Source organism: Astyanax mexicanus, chromosome 17 (genome assembly GCF_023375975.1).
Source record: "Astyanax mexicanus isolate ESR-SI-001 chromosome 17, AstMex3_surface, whole genome shotgun sequence".
Classification (NCBI taxonomy): Eukaryota; Metazoa; Chordata; class Actinopteri; order Characiformes; family Acestrorhamphidae; genus Astyanax; species Astyanax mexicanus.
The window spans coordinates 31,802,899-31,824,577 of NC_064424.1; the positions used below are offsets into that span (position 1 = coordinate 31,802,899).

At 37.0% G+C, this 21,679-nt stretch overlaps 1 protein-coding gene across 5 annotated transcripts in view; it reads left to right on the forward strand.

Annotated features, from left to right (window-relative positions):
- Positions 1 to 21,679, forward strand: part of LOC103022577 (cingulin-like protein 1) — a 74,809-nt gene that overhangs the window by 22,748 nt on the left and 30,382 nt on the right. The window contains exon 1 of one of the 5 annotated variants that reach the window (XM_022676305.2): positions 7,773 to 7,877. The exons of 1 other annotated variant lie outside the window; for it this stretch is intronic. Coding sequence is in view for 3 of the 4 variants with exons in the window: in XM_022676302.2 (XP_022532023.2) it covers positions 15,475 to 15,510 (36 nt within the window). In the remaining variant the exon portion in view is untranslated. Of the gene's footprint in view, positions 1 to 7,772; positions 7,878 to 15,403; positions 15,511 to 21,679 lie in introns of those variants that run through there. 3 more of the 5 variants (XM_022676302.2, XM_022676301.2, XM_022676306.2) reach the window with 3 other exon arrangements.

The window sequence follows — 21,679 nt, forward strand, 5'->3', positions numbered from 1 at the left end:
TTCTGATGCAAATAAACAAGAACCTATTGGCATCAGTTTGGGGAAATGGGGATGAGCTGAGGTGGCGATAATCCAACATTTGGACCTCACTAACATTCTTGTTGCCGAATGCAATCAAATCCTCACAGAAGTGCTGCAAAATCTAGTAGAACTCTACTAGTTTAGGACAGTAGAGACAGTTACTCAACAAAAGCAGCATAAACTCTTTTTAAATATCATTTATTTTGAAGAAGCAATGAATCAGCAAGTGTCTCAATACTTTTCTCATTACCCTGTATGCATGTAAAAATGTATATTTATTTATTTTTTCTTAAGCATCAAAAGTACACATTGTAACATGTTTCAGCAGCGCACAGACGCTACAGTTAGGAGGAAACCTGAGAGACTTGTCCTGAAATGTGAAACCTGTCCCTAGCTGCAGCTCAGTAATTGTTTTTAAACCATTATGCTGACTTGCATTCAGATTCACCAGCGAATCCACAGAGCTGCCTGCGGGGACAGCACCTGATGGAGAGGAATTCATACAATTGATAGACAGTGTCAAAATCAGCACTGCCGTGACGTTACAGACGCTTTAGAACCCTCAATCAGTCATAAACAGTATTACTGTGAATAGCTAAGTGAGTAGAAGACAAGCTACTTTCCAAAAAACATTGAGAGTAAAGGAACAATATGCACTAAATGAGAGCAAGATTAGCTAACCTTAGCTGAAGCTCAGTGCTCACCTTTTCAGAAAAAAGTAGGTATGCTGCTTCCATCTATCAAACGCATTGAACATGTTTCCTTAATATCTAATCACACATCCTGAGTTAGTACAGACAATAAAAAAACATGCTCTGTACATGGTCGGTACTTTGCTAGGTTCAATTACCTCAAAAGTTGGATTTCAGTGCTAGGAAAGGTTTCACTATCAATTTTTAACAACTGACTTTTTTGACATTATAAGGCGCATTGAATTATAAGGGGCACTATCCATAAATGTCTATTTTCTGGTCTGTTTTCATACACAAGGTGCAACAGATTACAAGATGCATTATGCAACACTAGTAAGGAACAGGGGTGTCGCCATGCTTTCCTTCAGATTCAGCACTCAGCGGCGAGACCTGTATAGCTAAGCTAAGTAAACAAACTTAAAAAAAAAATATATATATATATATATATATATATATATATATATTTTTTTTTTTTTTTTAAGTTTGTTTACTTAGCTTAGCTATACAGGTGTGATTTTGACATTCTTAGAACAGAGAGGTGTACCCAACAGCAAGGTTTCTTATTCAGCCAGATATCTTAAGCCCAATTCTGAGGTTTGTCCAACAGGAGTTCTTCCTAATAGACAGGTTTGAGTAAACTGGCTAAATTACAAATGGTGTAAACAGGATAGGTTCCGATATCTTCCTCTGTTCACCACTTCTGTGAACCAGTCAGATTATTATCATTTAATCCCTATTGTTCCTTCTGATAACGGGTAGTTTGCTACTGATTTTAGTCAGCATATATTCTTGCCATATTTATCATTATCATGAGTCAGAGAATAGAAGATGCAGTTCTCTGAGTTTATTAGGACAGTATAAAGGTTTAATGTCGTTTTAATGGGACCCACCCGTACAGCCGAGCTCATTACGCACAGCCAGCGTAATAAAACAGCAGCGTGCGAGACCTCGGCGGAAGATTTCCCAATGTTCCCTCTCAGCTCCATAAAATGCGAAACCACCCAGCCTGGAGGAGGAGGAATCACAGATAGCGCACAATCGTCAGCCGCCTGTGGAAATGGGCTAAGGGGGAAAACGGAGGAGTGGCACATTCAGTACAGCAGTAAACCTTTCACCGTGTTCACTGTTACCAAACAGCAGGGATGAGGTGATGTCCACAAACTCCAGTCATAAAATCAGAGCTCCTGTCACCACTTCTACTACACTTATCTACTTACTGATCAGGACTGTGATTATAAACAGGGCTGTATAATGATTAGATTTAAGGTTAATTCTAATTAATTACATTAATTAATTAGCATTAAATAACATTTAGAAAATCTTTTCTGTCTAATAAAAAATATGTATCTCCAAAGCAACAACTTTACAGGCAAGAGATAAAGCCTTTTTAACTTTCAAAGGAAGTACCATTTTTTTTGCACTATAAGGCGCACTTAAAATTAATCCTTTAATTTTCCAAAAAATCGTCAGTGTGCCTTATAATCCGGTGCACCTTATGTATAAATTTTACTAGTCCGGTTGTAAGTAGCAGTAAAGCCACTCTGCTGAGCTACAGCATTATACAGGAGTTTGAGTGGAGTTTTTTTTCTGCACTGAGGCTGCACTGGAGCAGTATTAGCATTACCTGCTAACCATGCTAAGCGCTAGCTCTTTTGCCATTCAGAGGTGAGTATTATTGGACTGTAACCTGCTGCTAAACTCGGCCAACACTACTGGAGTAGCATTAGCATTAGCTGCTAACCATGCTAAGCGCTAGCTCTTTGGCCGTTCAGAGGTGAGTATTATTGGACTGTAACCTGCTGCTAACCCTGGATAGCACTACTAGAGCAGCATTAGCATTAGTCGCTAACCACACTATTAAGTGCTAGCTCTTTCACCGTTCAGAGGTGAGCATATCAGACTGTATTCTGCTAGTTTAATGGGTTCAAACAAGCTACATGGGATGAACCACTAGCTAATATCACCCTAGCTTGCCATAACACTCAGGGTTACTCAGTTCACTTAGCGATTTAGGGCGGTATTAGTGGAAATCTGCAAATCTAAGCTTACTGTAAGTAAACAGAAGCGCTTTGCTTACCCAAACAAACAGTTTCCAGGAGAAAAATTTGGGTATATTAATATCCAGCGTTTAATTGACTTTAAAAGAAAATGTTTTTTTATTTTTACAGTTTGGTTTACTTATTTTAGCTTGGCTTAGCTTTACAGGTCTCACTGCTGGTGGCTAAATTAGAAGGGAAACATGGCAACGTGTTGCATAATTCGCCTTATAATCCAGTGTGCATTATGTATGAAAATGTAAAAGAAAATAGACATTTATTGATAGTGCACCTTATAGTGGGAAAAATACAATATATTTAAAGTTTATTTCAGATAATTTTGGATCATTTCTATTGGTCCATTCATCAAGACATTTTGCCACAGTGTAAAGAAGATGTTTAAATAATGTTGTAAACTAAAAATCAACTATATTTGCCTTGTTTGTTTAAATTTGATTGTGTTTCATTTTGGTGTGGCTGTATAAGATTCATCTACTCGAATAATCACATCATTCTGTGCTGACAATTTTCAGTTTTTGTATCTTAAAACAAATGTCATCAGTATACCTCTGTAGCTGTAGAAATAAAAAACATTTTTTAGTAATAATATTGGAATTACATCTTATTGGACAATAAACTTTTTACAGAAACATTTGACCAATGTAACAGCTCTAAATAAGAGATCACATCAGTTTCTGAATCAGTTTCTCTGATTTTACTATTTATATGTATATGTTTGAGTAAAATGAACATTGTTGTTTTATTCTATAAACTAAGGACAACATTTCTCCCAAATTCTAAATAAAAATTTTGTCATTTAGAGCATTTATGTGCAGAAAATAAGAAATGGCTAAAATAACAAAAAAAATGCTGAGCTTTAATTCAGACCTCAAATAAAGTGAAGGAAAAAAAGTTCATATTCATAAAGTTTTAAGAGTTCAGAAATCAATATTTGGTGGAATAACCCTGGTTTTTAATCACAGTTTTCATGCATCTTGGCATGTTCTCCTCCGCTGGTCTTGCACACTGCTTTTGGATAACTTTATGCCTGCACTCCTGGTGAAAAAAATCAAGCAGTTCAGCTTGGTTTAAGGTTTAAATGCTGGTGATCATTCATCTTCCTCTTTATTATATTCCAGAGGTTTTCAATTTGGTAAAATCAAAGAAACTCATAATTTTTAAGTGGTCTCATATTTTTTTCCAGAACTGTATGTATCATATGCCGGAAAAGGACCCTCGCAGCACTACTGTAATTGATGGACACTGGCTGCGTACTTTAAAATCCATGGAGTTAAGCTAATTTTTATTGATTATTATTAGTTTAAATTTTTTATCTGTGTTTTTAATCTCTTGAAAAGTTATAAATGTGTATATCGGCATTGGTAGATATAGATGTGTAATATCGAATATCGGCATCATCTCAGAATTCCCACATCGATGCATCCCTACAGTTTACATTGTGGACGATTATATTTTAAGTTATTATAATATATATATTATATAATATATTAAGTTATTATTATATAAGATATTATAATAATTGTGCACTTCTGAGACAAACAGTTTTACCCAGGCTATTATGGCTGACTTTAACTCTCTTACTTTCTCTCTTTCTTCACTCTCTTATTTTCTCTTGCTCACTTACCCTCCCACACACACATAAACACACACACACACGCCCTGCCTGCTGGAGGGAAGGTGTGTTCTGGATCACAGCCACGCTGATTGAGCAGGCTGTCCCACCCTCACACACCCTCTTCCCAGAATGCCTTTAACTGCATGCCAAGAGACACGGTCACACAACATCATTACTGCAGAGTTATGCAGGTTCACCAGTGTCTGCAGGGTTCAGGTTTCAGGTCGCAGAGCTGCAGCCGTACCTGTGCTCATGCAGAGTTAGATCAGTTAGATTTCACTTTTCCTACATGCAGGCGGCTTGATAAACGTGATAAAAATAGACCTACTTTTGTCTTGGTAAAAACAGCAGCGGGTCACTTTTTAAGTGACAGTGGAGGGGGACAATAGACCTGCACATTATTGAAAGCTGAAATATATATATAAATATATATTGAGGCTAAATGTGGTAAAATTAATGAAAAGCTAAAAAAAAACAAAAACGTTCAGTTTTCAATAAAAGTCATTATTTCAACCAAATAAAATATTCAGAAATGTATTATTTTTGTATATATTTTGTTGGTATTTTGGGTTTAGTTTAGGTCATTCCTATAGGTGTGCCCAGCACGTGCTCCCCCGCTCCTTAAACACACACAGGGATAAAAGTTATTTGCATATTTTTTTTTTGTAATATTACTTCATTGTACTGTTGTGTAGAGTTTTACGTTGTTATATTTTGAAATTCGATAGATTACTTTTTTTTTTTACTTGATTTCAGTTTTAGTTTAGGTATTTCCCATTTTATATTTAACAAAATTATTAAGTTATTAGTGTTATTTTAAATGTTTCAGTCTTTTAGAGCAGGCATTATTTGCCTTGCAGATTCAGACTTATCTGACTTTTATTTCATGTGTGTTATAATAATCTGGTGCACCTTATGTAAACAAATAGACCAGAAAATAGACATTTATTGATAATGCGCCTTGTAATACTCTTATGCACCTTATAGTGTGAAAAATACTGGAATTACTTCATGTTCTGACAATTTTATTATTGTGTTTTTTCTTCTTCTAAGTACCATTTTGGTATCAAGAATCATGATATCATGATACAGTTGGTATCGGTATCGAAGTCAAAATTTTGGTATCGTGACAACCTCTACACTACAATGTGTCATACAAGCATTAACAATACATGATAATAATATATTGGAATGCAACAGTGCAACCAGTGATGGTAAAGTTACTTTGAAAAAGTAATCCGATTACTGATTACTGATTACTCCTTTAAAAAGTAACTTAGTTACTTTATGGATTACTTGATTTTAAAAGTAACTAAGTTACTTTACAAGTTACTTTATCAGTTACTTTCAGCAGCTGCAGACACCACCTCCCGCCGCCTTAACATAAACATTATAACCAGTTTTGCCAATATTCCCTTTTTTGGAAAATGCATTTTTAACAGCAACAATGTATCTCTATTAAGTTGAACTATTTCCTAAAAATATATATATATATATTTTAATAAAAATAAAAAAATTAACTTAACATATTTAAAAAAATAAAATAAAATATGGTCTTTCTTGATTTTACTAAACATAAATACTTGTTTTTATAAAAAATATATAAAATAAAGAAAGTCTTTCTTGACCTGACATATTTAACACTGTAAATCTGAATATTGAACTTGTTGTTCTCTGCAGGGCAGCAAGGAGTGGTTTTATAAAACAGAACCGTGTATATGGTCTAGACCAGGGATCACATATTTGCAGACTGCGGTCCGGGTCCGGACCCAGACGTTGTCCAATACGGACCCATACCGGACCCAACTACTGAGAAGGATTTAATTCTGACAGTGTTCATTTAAAGCACCGGAACTTTTCTTGTCTTTACGGTATGTGCGCTCTGCGCCACAGTGAACTTCCAATCACGTGTGGTGTAAAATCTTCAAACGCTCTCCTCTGCCAATCAAATTTGTGGCAGACCGCTGCCCTGGCTAGTGAATTGGGACGCGGCCGCAAAAAAAACGCCTTTATAAAGAGAATTGGCGAAAAACGAAAATGGGCGGAAACTAAAGAGAGAGAGAGACAGGGGAGAAAGCGAGACGCGTGTGATTGGGGAAGAGCGGAGGGGGAATGGGTAAGGGAGCGGTGTGTGTGTGTGTGTGTGTGTGTGTGTGGAGGAGATGAGGTGGAGAGAGAGAGAGAGTAACGCACAGTGACTTAAATAAGTAACTTTAATCTGATTACTGGATTGGAAATAGTAACGCGTTAGATTACTCGTTTCTGAAAAAAAGGGTCAGATTAGAGTAACGCGTTACTAAGTAGCGCGTTACTGACATCACTGAGTGCAACACACTTTTAAAGATGTAGTAAAACAATTCAACCTATAGGGATTTATCAGGACAACACATTGTATATGGGGTGGAGCAGTATGATGCATTTGATTGAACTGTAACAGTACAACAGATAATATCGTGATGTAACAGCACAACATAATGTATAACAATGTAACAGCACAACACATCGTATAGCAATATAACAGTACAACTCTCATTATATAGATATAACAGTACAATAAATTATATAGTGATGGAACAGTATGATGCTTTTAATTAAAATGCAACAGTAAAACTCATTGTATAGTGATGTAATAGTATAGTGCATCATATAGGGATGTAACAGTACAACACATTGTATATCAATGTGAATATAACAGTACAGCCCTGATTATAGGGATGTATAGGGATGTAAAAACACAACACATTATATAGGGATGCATTAAAAATCACATAGTCTGTACTGATGCAGCAGGGCAGCACTTTGTGCCTATATAATTGTATGGCAACATATGACTTACATATGATACATTACAGTACATTACACTGTATCTTATCCTGTCCTTACCTGTCCCTTGTGACTATAGTAACCTCTGGCTATTGTCTTAGCTTGTGGCTTGTGTGTTAGCTTTGGGCTAACATGTTGTCCTTGGGGTTTAGATCACTAGCACAATATGAAACAAAAGCTAAGTATCAAATATGGCACTTTTAAAATGTTTAAGACCCTAATTGTTAAAAAACACTGAAACATTAAAACTTTTAAAAGTCATATATTTGTAATGTTTACTCACTTGTGCAAAAAAATATATCTTAGTTTTAAAGTACAATTAAAGACAATTACATTGTTTATCTAATGGTTAATAACTGGGTGTTCTACAGTATAAACATTAATAAAATCCTTTGGAAGCGACAGTATAGCAAACCTTAGACATTATGTTCTTTTAAAGATTGCTGTGTGGTGGTTTCTTCGATACCTTCACATAATTATGTTGACACCTGGGCTGTGACAAGAAAAACGAGTTACCCCTGCCCCGCCCCGTCCTGCCCGACTCTCCTCCTCCGATCAGCAGAGCTGTTCTGCTGGCTTTCTCTCTCTCTCACTCTCTCACTCTCTCGCACGCTCTCCTGTGGAATGGACTTGCTTATTGATTAACACGCCCTGTCTGAAGCTTTGCAGGTAAGTGCTCACCTGGACTTTCTCAAATTCTTTATTTCTCTTTTTTCTTCTGCTGCTGTGTTGGATATCTTACCTGTATTTATGTATTTATGGGATAGAATATGTGTCCATTCCTCAGTTTCTATAACTATAAGTCCAATATAACTACAAAAGTCATATATAGACTATGTCATTTCATATATGTGATAACACAGTCAGGCAAGTGTATGTGAATAAACACATACACACTAATACTGTACACATAGTTTTGAAGCTGTTGAGGTTGGGTGTGTTGAGAAAGCTACACGCATGTGTTTTGGACTTACCTGTGTTGTTAAGGCTTACTGAACTGAGCACATTAAACATACAGTTTGATGAGAGCGTGTGATGTTTTGGGTGTGTGTATTAATCGGTGGAACATAAGTTTCCACAAAGACAATTGTTGGGGCACAAGCTTTGGCAATGTAGTTCCAATGTAGTGCTACTACTTTAGACCCCAAACATGTACTAACTGATTGCCAGGGAAAATATGTGTACCATTGATTGATTGAAAATTATTGCTAAAAGGTGTTTAGGTTGTGCTAAACTTGCTGATTTCTAAAGATTTTATGATAGAATCCAGGTAAGAATAATCCAGCGAACTAAGGTTCTCCCCTTAAAATATTCTTAGGCTTTAATAAACATCTGCAATCCAATTCTGTTGGATAACAATTTGAAAAGAAAAAAAAGGCTTTTAGCTTGTAGTGGAAATCCATGTAAAATCTATATGATTTTAGTCGGTAACACTTAAGAATAACTTTTATTGACATACCATTAATTAATGATTAACAACTGTTATTTTTCACATTTTTACAAACATTTGCCCGGTTTAAAATGTGTATTTACCAGCAATTTATTAATCTTAAAATTCTGATGAGCTAATGATTTGCTAACATTTTTAATATGAATATCCATACTGATAAATAAGTGTCATTGGGAGTATTTGGTAATATTCAAATTCTGATGAACTACTGCTTTGTTCAAATCTTCTGATCATTAGTTAAAAATATATTAATAAAAATTATTATAAAGGGTTATTATTTTAGTCTAATACATTTTGGATATTTTCCTAGTGGTCAACTCAACACAAAATAAAACAGATGTCAAATTCATATTAAAAAGGCTTATACAGCAGTGACAATGGTATAATCAACAATGTTTTTAAGTGATACATGGCAGTAAATCAGATTTTAGGTCCCCAGATGTTTGGTGTCTGAGGCTTTGATTCTTTTGTTTTAGCGCTGTTGTAGTTTGGGCTACATATAGCTGAAGCTTATTTTAAGCCACTGATTAGCATAGTGAAAGAGTATTTAAGAGATTACCTTACAACCGTTACTGATTTGAGGCAAGTGCTAATTTGTGTATTCAAGTTTCCAGTACTTATTATCTACTTTAGAGCAAAAGTGAAGCACTTAACTTTGTATAACAAGCAAATCTTTCTATTATATTAACTACAGTATATTTAAAGTTAAATAGTTTGGGTTTCTAGTTCCTAAATCTTAAGGCAGTTTGCCGGCTCTGGGTTGTCAGCAGCCTTTAATACTACTCTGCCAACTAACTACAAAACTATGTCCTATCCTTCATGAATGTAAGGTGGGGTGGACACAATTTCTTCCTGTGTGGGGTGGACACAATTTCTAGCTAAAAGTCTAGACTTGCCAGTTGTCTGTAAAACCCACATGATTTTAGAACACCGTTTGGATATCCAGCACTTTCAGAGCTGCAAGTCTGCCAGAGCAAATTACGACATTAGACTTCGCCAGGGCTTGTTTAATAAATGCTTTGATATGAATCACTTCTGACTACCACAGATGAATATAATTGGCACCTAAATGAATTAGCTTACAGCAAATAGCTAAAGACAAAAAATGCTAACACAAAACTTGTTGTCCACAGTTAGCTTTTTGAGATTTGGGTTGGAGATATGAGAAAATAAGTAGTGTAAGCTTATGTACTCAAACAATTAGCATGGTGCTAACTACCCTCGCCTCAAGCCTTTTGGAATTGTGAAGTAATCTGTAAAGTACTTGTTGATGGTGGTGTTTAGTACTTTAGTACAAGACGTTCTGGCACAATCTACTGTGTGTCTGAAGAAATATTTTGTGTGTGTCTGTATTTGAATTACTAAATGCCAATTATGGCTAATGACAAAATACTACCATAAAACATAAACATGCCCGAAATGAACTTCCTGAAATTTGTGTAGGAGAACAAGTAGTCTGTAAGTAATGAAAGCTTAGGTGCACAAATTAGCATGTTGCTAACTATAATACACTCGCCTCAAGCCATTTGTATAGCTGTAAAATAATCCCCAAAGATTTTTTTTTATGTTAATATAGCACATGTAAAGTAGGCTAAGTTAGCACAGTTTAAATCAGTAGCTAGCAATGTTTTCATAGATAGCAGTGAGTCATACTGTTTCAGAAAACACATACTGTAAGCAAATCTATTGGAGGTCACTGAAGAAATAAACATGCCTTGAGGGAAATGTGTGATGATTTGGGCATGCTAACTCGTTAGCATAGCTACATTAGCATCTTAGCTCTAATGCTAAAACTAAAGAGATGTGAACTTATTATTTACACCTTTTTTGACTTGGCTAAAGTGTTTTTTTTACTAAATGTCCATTTTTGTATTCATGATACATTCATATGTGTCAAGTAACAAAGTGCATATTGTTACCTTCTAAATCTAGAAATCTATCTCAATTTAACTAGAGTAATTTTTTTCAACCTTCTTTTTACTGCTACTTACATTTTCTTGCATTAACTGCACTTTCTACTGATTACATTTTAAAAATAGCATTTAATTTCAGCGTGTTTTCATTACAGGTTTTATCATTAAAAGATCCCTATCCAGATAAATCTCTCCATCATGATAGAGTACATTTGATTGTGGTTAAATAATAAGTATAAACATATATTTTATTCTGTCACCCTATTGGTTTATACGTGATCCTTTTCCCCTGCACATGTCACGTCACACTACAGCAAGAACATACAGCAGACGTATGTAGCCTAGTAAGAAGATGAGCAGTTTCAGAGACTCAAGAGAACTCAAGCTCTCAAAATGTCCCAACTAAGTTTCTTTGATATATTTCCATTGTACTAAAATACATTCATTTCTATTGGGCATATGCAGCTAAAACTGAAGGGAGCCTAGTGTATCCCACATTTACCAACATTAACATTTTAATATAACATTATAGTCATCATAGCTTTAAGAAAAATTAGTTTTTTGGGAGGGGGGTGGTAGTGCACTATAGGCTTATGTAGTGTGGCATAGGCTTTTGTTCTTAATGGCATTTTCCCCCTTATATTACTTTTATTTTATATTTTAAGTAGATTTAAAACCAGTACTTTTACACTTTTACTTGAATTAAAAGCTTAAGTTAATACTTCAACTTTATTTTTTTAAACCCTAGTATCTATACTTCTACTTTGCTTTGCTGTACTGCTGATTTACTCATTGTGACCATGGCAGCTCTTATCAAGTGTGCAATGGAGGAAGTTGGAGGTGTTGCTTCCTTCTTAGCCAGAGTCGGCTTGAATCAAAACACACATTTTATTCATTTCTCTGCGGTGCGGTGTGTGTGTGTGAAGATGTAAGAATCTAAAGTGTAAACAGATCTCACGTGTTCAGGGCAGGTAAGAGAGTTCTAACACTCAGTGTTGCATAACTGAGAGGCCGATAAGCCAGTTTTACAGTTTACGACTGATTGGCTTTGGGCGATAGGCTCAGATTAGATTGCAGGGCTCCGTATCACCTATTTCTAGTCGATACATATTTACAATCAGTTGGAATTTATGATGGGTCAGTATTTCACAATGTGCAGCACCAGTGTGTTTGATGAATGGCTCAGCTGAAATTCTCCGAAATTACTTCCATTGAAAATTGAGAAGGTTCTGTAAGTTGTCATATTGGAGGTACAGTGCATGATTTTCCAGTGACTTCTACTTTATTGTGCATTAAATTCTGACACAGTCGGCATCCTGGCATTTTTGTTTCACAAGCACAGCTTCAAACAGGATGCTCTGCAGCATGCTGCCATGCATGAGTCTAAATTCTCCATGCTCAATGGCTCAACGGCATCCAGTAGATAAAGGGTAATAAAACCTTCAGCACTGGGCTGTGGAGTAGTGGAATTTACTTTTATGGCATTTTCTATCTGTTACTAATTCTTTAATCCACTGTCAGTAGTACCTGACCTCACTGATGCTCTCAAATCCTTAATAAAAGCCAAATTCAATTAAATTCTAACAGCAGTATTGCAAAAAAGGTATCAGGCAGCAAGTGACATTAGGCACGAGTAAACAGTCAGTCCTTGAAGTTGATGTTAACGTTGATGTTGCAAACAGAAAAAGTGAGGAATCATAAGAATCTGAACCACTTTGATGTGAATCAGACTGTGATGTTCTAGACAACTGGGTCAGAACATCTCCAAAACATCAAGACTTACCAAAAGGCCTCCAAAAATGGACAGCCGTTGAATCTGCGAGGAGGTCATAGGTACCTTAATGATGTAATTTGCAAGACTTAAAAAGGATCTGCTGTTAAGTCCTTGATGCCAGATATAACAAGACATCTTCAGTTGATTGACAGTGGCCCACAAAATATTAGACAGATGGTTTTATTATTATGACCAGGAACAATCATTTATTAAATATTGTCCATCAATATGAAGAGGTAGTATCCAACGCATGTCAAGTAACACATGTAATGCCAGAGTCTTGACTTTGAAGTTGTAGAGGTTCCTAATGGTGTCCTTCAATATTCAATCCCATGCAGCTTGAATATTCCTACAGTATACTACAGTACTGGTCTTCGTTCAGGAGAGGAACACAGTAACTGCTGAGAACAGTTGAGCTAGATGAGCCGGGGTGTGTTAAGGCAGATGTGTGCTCTTGGCCGCATGCTCTGTGTGTTTTGTCAGGATGTCCCGTTCTGGATTATGTGTTACCGAAGCGGATCTCAGCAGGAATGTGGATTTGCCCTGTGGTTGGGACGCAGGAGTCCCCCTGTAGAGGGTGCCCACCCTCAGTTCCTGACCACTTCCATTTTTGGTGAAATTATTTGGTGCGTTGCTGTGAGAAACGGAGCGCTTCGGGTCGCAGCATTCCTGTGTTGAAGGTGGTTTTTAAAGGCCTTGTTTATTCATAGCACTTCGGCTCATATCTGAATATGCTTTAGTACAAGATGTTCTGGAACACTCTACTGTCTGCATGTCTATTTTACAGACAGTCTGACATCGGACCAAATTGGGTAAAATACACTTTCTCTTCAAAGGCAAAGTTGGAATTAAGTATTGGATTGCAGTGTTATTTAGAAGGAAGATAAATATTACCTGGAACAATCAATTATTAAATATTGCCCATCAAAAAGAAGAAGTAGTGTCCAATGTATGAGTAACTTATGTAACGCCAAAAATCTTGACGTTGAAGTTGTAGAGGTTCTTAATGGTGTCCTGCAGTATTCCATCCCATGCAGCTTAAATTTTCCTGCAGATTTTGCAGTAGGGGTGGAGTGTTGAAAGCATGTGCAATACAATGCCTACATCATTACATGCTGGTTCCATAATCTCTAATAGACCTGATCAGATGCTTTCACATTCTAAATGACTAATTGTTATCTGTGAACACAAGCTAAATTATTAGCATAGCTAAAATTATTAAGTAGTTCATATTGTTTTAAGTCTATATTTTGTCTAATTACTTTTGTCTAAGTCTTATTCAGCAGTATTATACTTTTACAAATTCAGTAGTATTTTTATTTTTTTTTGGTTTAGGTCTAGTTTGTTTTAAGAATGCATTATAGTTTTGGTTTTGCTTTGGAGTTTTGTTATTAAATTCTGGACATTTTGTGTTTTAGTTTTGGTTTCAGTGTTAGTATTGATTTTTTTTTTCACACTTAAATTTGTTCTAAATTAGACTCTTTTGTTTCCTATGGATGAGTTTCAGTTTTTCGCTATTTCTAGCCTTAGCATAACAGTAGGCTATTCTCAGCCTGGTTTCACACTTTGCTGAAAGACATCTCAATCTAGGGATGGACAATTAATTTAAAATGGATTGAAACCAACATTTAGAAACTTTTGCTGACACAGTTTTGGCCATGTTTTTCTTTTTTATTATGTTTATTTTTTTAAACATTCTGTTAAAACTTTATCCATTGTGTGTTTAACATAACATACTGTCATACATGCTTAGTCACATGACTCACATGAGCAACTCTAGCAGCTTGTAGCAAAGAGGAATGCTGTGTGTAGTTTGTACTTCTCCTGAGACTCCTGAGACCTCCTGGACTTTTTCTTTGTGTGTTTAATTTCTAAAAGCTATTTGGCATTAGTAAGACCTAACAAGTAACCTAAACTTTGTCTTTGTATAGCAAAACAAAATGGATGTCCTCATATGGGGACGGTAGTTTATCTTAACATTTAAAAATGATCCTCGCATTTTGGTATCAGAATGCTTTTTACAGTAAGTAAATAACTGCACTATGTTTCTGTCTGAACTGGCTGTAGAAACGTTTGACTGGGACTAGATGGTACGGGCAATGTCTCCATATGAGACCTAAAGGTCAACGTTTTAAAAACATTAAGTATCATGGTGCAGAGAATGTATTTAATTAATTGTGGCAAAATGAATGAAAACCTGCAAAAAAACTGTACTGATTGTATTAACGGTTTATTTCAAGATTCAAAACAGTGGTAACCGCCAAGAGGAAAGTCAAAATAATCAGAGCCACCAGTACAGGACACTGAACAAGCTGAGAGATACAAAACTGGCAAAAATAGGTAGTGTTACAATTCCAGTTACAGAATTACAGTAAGTCACACAGTGTTAGAAACCACATATGCTTCTTTTTACACATTCAGACAGTTTTTTCACAAATATGACTCAAATGTGGTTATTTACACATCAGGGAAGCATAATAGTAAACTTTTGAAACTGTTATTTTATTTTTTATACAAATTTGCTACATAATGGTGCTTTGATTTGTGTTGTGTTGACTTGCTTTAGATATCATAAATTCTGTTTTTCTGCATACTCATCATAATAATCATCTGTCAAACATGGTGGAGGCCATGTCATGTATGCCATGGTTGGTATGGCGTGTATGGCATGTAACCAGTTTTATTAAAGGCATTTATAAATGGTCATAATTTTTGTCTATAAATGTTTACATGAGGCACAGTTTTAGTTTATCCTTGTTGTTGCTGTATTGAAGAAAACATGCTTCTGATATTTGTTGAAAAAAATCATTTTTAAACCTAAATATCTGTAGTCGTTCCCATTGGATCAGGGGAAACCATTCCTAGTGAAAGCTCATCACTGAAGAGCAACACATTAAACTCCAGCTCTGTGAGGAATTCTTAATCTTGTCTCCCCTCCTCTGGTAGGGGGTGGGGGTATAGAGAATGATCAATCAGGCAGACACACACACACACACACACACACACACTCTCACTCTCTTCAGTGGGCTGGCTTTTGAAGAAGGTCACATTTGCACTCACGGCAACAGGACAGGATTCAAAACACTGTCGCCAACCAAAAGCAGCCCTGAAACCAGACTTTACCACAACATGAGTTCCTGTGGCTCCTCTTCAGGCTGTGCGTTCGTAAGTAACAGTAAATTCAGGTCTTAAAGTGTTCTGAGTTTTTTTTTACGCTGAAGATTCGGGCAGTACGTGTTTTTTTCTGTCTGTTTAAGAGAGTTTCAGTGTTTTGTCTGGAAGATAAAAGTGTTAATTGCATAACTTTGGAAGAAAAGCAGCAGTGAGGGGCCTGTTAACGTCCGCCGATACTTTTAGCTTCCACTGATACTTTAGAAAAACCTGTTTACTCTGTGTTATTTGGCCTTTCCCAGGCCTTTAGGTACTTTCATTAGAGATTAAGGGGCTGTATGTTGAGAAATGCTGCTCTAAAAACACAATCTCTTGAGCATTTCCAGTGTTTGTTTAGTCTGCATTCCTGCAGTGGGTAAATCTCTCTCTCTCTCTTTTTCTCTTACTCACTCTCTTTTATTGCATGCACCCTTTTTTTCATGGCTGATTGAGTAATCTGGGAAAGCCCAGAAGCTGGAGTCAGTTCTGGTAACCCTGAGATTTGTTTTGACTGATGTTCTGGCAGCAGATCCCCTGTTAAAGCCACAGTGTGGCAGAAAATCAAGCGAACACTTTCTCTTTTTCCCTGAAAATAAAAAAAGTTTTCCATTCAGTCAGGAATTAAAGTTGGCTGCGTAGTTATAGCACTAAAGCTACAAGGCTAATGTAGCTAAAAAATGTATAGCCATTAGAACTTATAGCCATAGTTTGGCATTGACACAACCCATGTGGAGGCGTTCATTTAATTGACGTAATAATTTATTTGATTACATGGTTTCTAACAGTGAGAGGAAAATCAGTGGATGCTAGGCTTACAAAATATTGGAAGAAGATGACATTGGGACCTACATTAGTGGTACTGTATGCTTAATTATGGGCATGTCAGTGTGTCTTTGCTATCGTAACGACAGGAAAAGTACACTTCGCGCGTCTCGAACCACGCAAAAGGCATGTAGTATTTCTCTAGTTAATAGGTGGTGTTTTTTGGCTGTAACTTGAAATTAACCAATCAGCATGTCACTTCCTATTCTCTTTAAGAGCCAGGTGTGCTCTGACTTTGGCGGATTGGTATTTTAACGACACAACACCTCTGCACTTGTCAGCAGAGGAAACCAGCTTGTTCACGCTGTGAAGGTTTACAAGCAGGTTATTTACGGGAACAGCAATGTTATTTTATTTTGTATTCTGTTCCTTATTGATATAAAAGTTAAGTTTTTGCGCTGCTAATAATTGTGTAACGAGTAAGTGTGTATGTGCGTTTGGCATGTGCTGCATTCCTGCGTTGCCAAAATAGCAATAAACGTCTGACCATTAACTGTTGTCAGGGTTCCAATCAGTCAGTGGCACACCTGTGTTTTCCATTGCCGAAATAGCAATATGGCAGAAATGTACCTGAACACACCTAATTTCGATTTCACCACACCTGTTGCTGTAGATATATTCACAAGCATCTTTGCTATTTAAACAATTCAAGAGCAAGGCGTGAAAATAGACTGTTAATGAGGTGTAATAACAATAATAAACAGGTGTAATAAACATTGCAACACGCTTTGCTCACAGCCTAGGATAGGGCCTATTGTGTGTGTTTTTTTTTTTTTTTTTTTTTTGCCTGTGATAATATTGCAATAGGAAAAAAAATATCTAAAGATTTTCTCAAAATTTCAACAATGATCCAACATATGATCATTAATGAAGGAAGATATGATCTGCCTCTGTCATTAATTTGCCATGCTCTTTACCCTAATAACTGGAATTTTCTCTATACTAAAACGCATTTCATAGCCTCTAAAATAGAACCTTGTTAAAAAAAAACTTTACACACAGTATGCTAAAATTCATAGTAGTTTAGTAGTGTGAATAATAACACACTAATAAACCAATTTTGCAGGGATACCCATCCCTTTAAAGAGGTCCCATGCTGTGTAAAGCCAGATAGTCCACTCAGTGGAGCATCAACATGTTGATCTGAAGCAATTATTTCATATTTATGTGTATAAACACTACATAATGTTGCTTTAATTAGCCTTATAAGACATTAGGAACTTGATGACGATGCTAAAGTGGTTGAAAAATTTGTGATGTAAAACAGGGATAACCATGAATACAATGCACATATGACTACATGGCACAAGTGATACAGATCAGTTTTTTTTTCAGGTCTGTGTGGACATACCAAATCCAATTATTCTAATTTCAGTTGAAGTGACTTACATATGTGGTCCTATTCTACGTTTTGTTACTGCAAACATGCATGCATGCTTTATGGGTAGAGCTGCACACTATAGAAAAAAAAATTACATTTCTTATTTCGACAATATATATTGCAATATTAAACAATGCAATGCCCATGACGTCACTAGCCACGCCCCAGACCTGTGTGCTGTCTTGCATCTGGACCAATCAAGAGCTGAGTTGGCGCCGAGCACTCAAACCCTGAGGAAAACAGCAAAACAACAGTAATCGACCCTTTAATCAGCCATTTAAATGACTGTTTAAAAGGTAAATAAGAGCGTTTTTCTGGGATTAAAAGCGTAAATTCAGCTGTAACTGGAAATATCTGCACTGCAAAACTGTGCTGGACTGAGGTGCACAGCTTTCCACACATGCGTTTACAAGCACGTGCCCAACCATGTGGATGGAGGCCATGCCCCGCCCTCTCGCTTCTCAGGCAGCAGCAGCCTGTCACTTACACAGACACCGAGACAGCGCTGTGTATCTACTTCTTGTGTCAAGAATAAAAACATTGCAACATGACGTGTTTAATTTAATTGCCTTACCTAGCATCGCACATCCTGCGACTAACGGGTGTATTGCACTCAAACCTATAAGTGCTACCTCTGCCATATTGTGGAGAAACTTCTATTAGTAAAAGGCAGAAAAGCGAACAAAAAGGATGGAACATAGCTAAAACAGCAGTAGCCGCCATCTTGAAGGCTGAATAGCATCCAGTTGGTAGGATCTAAGCCTCCATTGCTCATCTAAACTTGCCTGGTAGCTCCAGCGCTAAAACTGGGGGAAACAAACATCCGTCATTTAGGCTGATCCAAATTTTATACTGCAGAAGTCGAGCAGGCAGGTACTTGGCTTTTCTTAAAAAACATACACTCTCTTTTTTGCACCCCATTTCTTTGATCGCTCTCCTCTACACCGATTCCCAGCTCATGTCGCCAAAGCGAGCCCAAAATCGTCTTCTGCTCGACGTCCCGTTTGTTCTGGCTACCTGTGCCCAGACTGTGGCCTGTAGGCTTAGCCGCGAGGCGTTTTGGCTGCACACCTCCGCCACTCTCTCTCTCTCTCTCGCTTCGTCCTAGACACCGTTCCAGGCCTGTCTGATGATGAATCACCGCAGCTCGTCCCTCCAAACACACCCGAGCGCTCGCCGTCAGCCGAGGCAGCTTTGCTGGAATGAGTGCTGCTTGTTTGTTGAGCTGTCATTAGCTTCAACTGCCAGCTAGTCATGGAGATTCATGATGTGCTAATCTATATTCTATATATTGTAATTGTTTTCTTTCAGCCTTTTTTTCTGATACTGGGGGCAGTAATGGGAAGTTTGTGACCACTTTGAGCTTCTACTCTTCTGGGAAAGCTTTACATTGGATGTTGAAACATTGCTTTGAGGAGGATTTGATTGTATTCAACCAAATGAGAGCATCATGATGTTGTTCTGATGCTCATCATGATTAGTTCTGTCACTCCAACTTGTCCCAGAGGTACTGGATGGAGCTCCATCTCGAGAAATCCAGATAATACAGCTTCACAGCTGAATGCTGAGGGGTCTTTATACCCATCCTGCCTGGACTCAGCTAAACTAAAGCTTGGAAAACTAAAAGTGTTTTCACACTAGCACTATTTAGTATGTCTCCTTTGCTAAAAACTCAGGTAATCACACTCAGGTGTGGACCAAAATAACCGTACCGAGACCTTCGAGAAGGAGTAGTCTTGTCTTGGTCCAGTCCCAAACCAATGCCAGAGTGGTTTGTTTGTGGTAAGAACATGATCAGACCGCAATCCAACCAAAGTATCAAATATATCTCTCATGTTTTAGTTAAATAGCTGTTCAGGTGCAGTTTAATCTGATTCATTACCCACATAATCACTATAGCGGTTAACTTATGCCATATTTGTCACCGCACCAGATCTGCACTGAAATATATGTGCTAGTCCAGAACACAGGTCCTTCCTCTTGTATTTACTTTCTTGGTTCATCCCAAACAGATCTGACCGATAAGCGGAAAGAACCTTTTCACCTGGTTTATTGTGATGCATTTTTTTGCATTTGCGGTTTTCCATGTTTGAAAGTAAACTAAGCCACGATGAAAACGCTCCAAGTTAACAAACTTGGATCCAGAGAAATGAACCACAGGTGTGAAAATGCCCTAAAGCTCATATATTACAGTGGATATAAGTTTTAAGTAAATATAAAAGAGAAATGTTGGGTTAACATACTGTATTTAGCTACTTTATGATCAGTGTCCACAGCATTTACTTTGAATTTGATACAACCTTGAATCATTTAATATTAACTGGCCAGTAATTCTAACACAACTGTGGAAGTAAGAAGTTCTTAAAAGTGTGTTCGGTGAAATAAGGTGAATAGCACACCACACAGTTTTTGATATTGTTCAAGTTAATTTTGCTTCTGATTTAAATCCAAACTGTGGATATCTTCCATCCTCTGTTTGAACAGATCTACCAAAATCTCCTGACCAGAGTATAACACACACACTCACACACACACACACACACATGCAGGTCCTGATCCTCCGAGCAGGCCCGAATGTGTGCTAAATCCCAGTTAATTCGCTCGACTTGTTAAAGCGAGGCGGCGGGCGCTCTGCGGAACGTGCGGATGTCGGAGGGAGCAGATTGTGCAGATTGACGTGGCCTGTAAGCCGCCTGTCACTGCCAGTCACTTCCATCTGTGTGCCGACGCCGGCGTCCAGCGCCCGTGGCCAAAATGCCCACATAACATGTTAGTCATTCTATTGTGTTTTTTTAAGGTTGTTTTACTTGGCGACTACAGGATATTTTAAAATGCAGAGAATGTGGGGCGGGTGGGTTATTATGATTGTGTAACACAACCACGGTGCACGTGTTTAAATGTGTGACTTGTTGCGGTTGTTGCTGTGTAAATACAGCGATTCCATCAAGAAAATTGTTATTGGTGGTCTGCATTGGAAAGTGGTTGGAAAGTATTGGTGTATGGAGGGTCTTTATACTTGTCTTGCCCAGGTTTAGCTAAAATAAGGCTTGCAAAACTAAGTGTGTTTTCACACTAGCACTATTTAGTCTGGTTCGTTTGCACACTTGGTGCAGGTTGCTTTGGCAGGTGTGAAAACAGGAATCACACTCAGGTGTGGACCATAACAACTGCACTAAGACTTGCGAGAGGGAACTCCAGAGTCGTTTGTTTGTGGTCAGAATGTAATCCGACCAAACTATTAAACTATTAAATCATGTTTTACCGGTTGTTCAGGTGCAGTTTAACTTGATTTATTCCTCACATAATCACTACAGCTTTTAACTAATGTCATCTATGCTGCTACTCCATGCTCTAAACCCATGACCTTTTCCTGTATTTAGGGCCCATGTTCAATCAAGAAAATTGGGTTATTGGTGATCTGCATTGGATATCAGTTGATTGGTTTATGGGTGTATATTGGGAATATACTGTAAATGTATCTACACCACTGAAAAAATTATAAGTTTCTTTGATTTTACCAAATTAAAAAAACTCTGGAATATAATCAAGAGGAATAACCAAGCTATAAGCCACAAACCTATATAAACCAAGCTGAACTTCATGAATTTGTGCACCAGAAGTGTACCAGAAGGTTATCCAAAAGCAGTGTGTAAGACTGGTGGAGGAGAACATGCTAAAATGCATAAAATCTGTGATTAAAAACCAGGGTTATTCCACCAAATATTGATTTCTGAACTCTTAAAACTAATAATATAACGATAATAATAATTATATGAACTTGTTTTCTTTGCATTATTTGAGGTCTTTTTTTGTTTTATCAGCCATTTCCCATTTTCTGCAAGAAATGCTCTAAATGACAATATTTTATTTGGAATTTGGGAGAAATGTTGTCTGTAGTTTATAGAATAAAAAAATAGTGTTCATTTAACTCAAACATAAACCTATAAATAGCAAAATCAGAAAAACTGATTCAGAAACTGG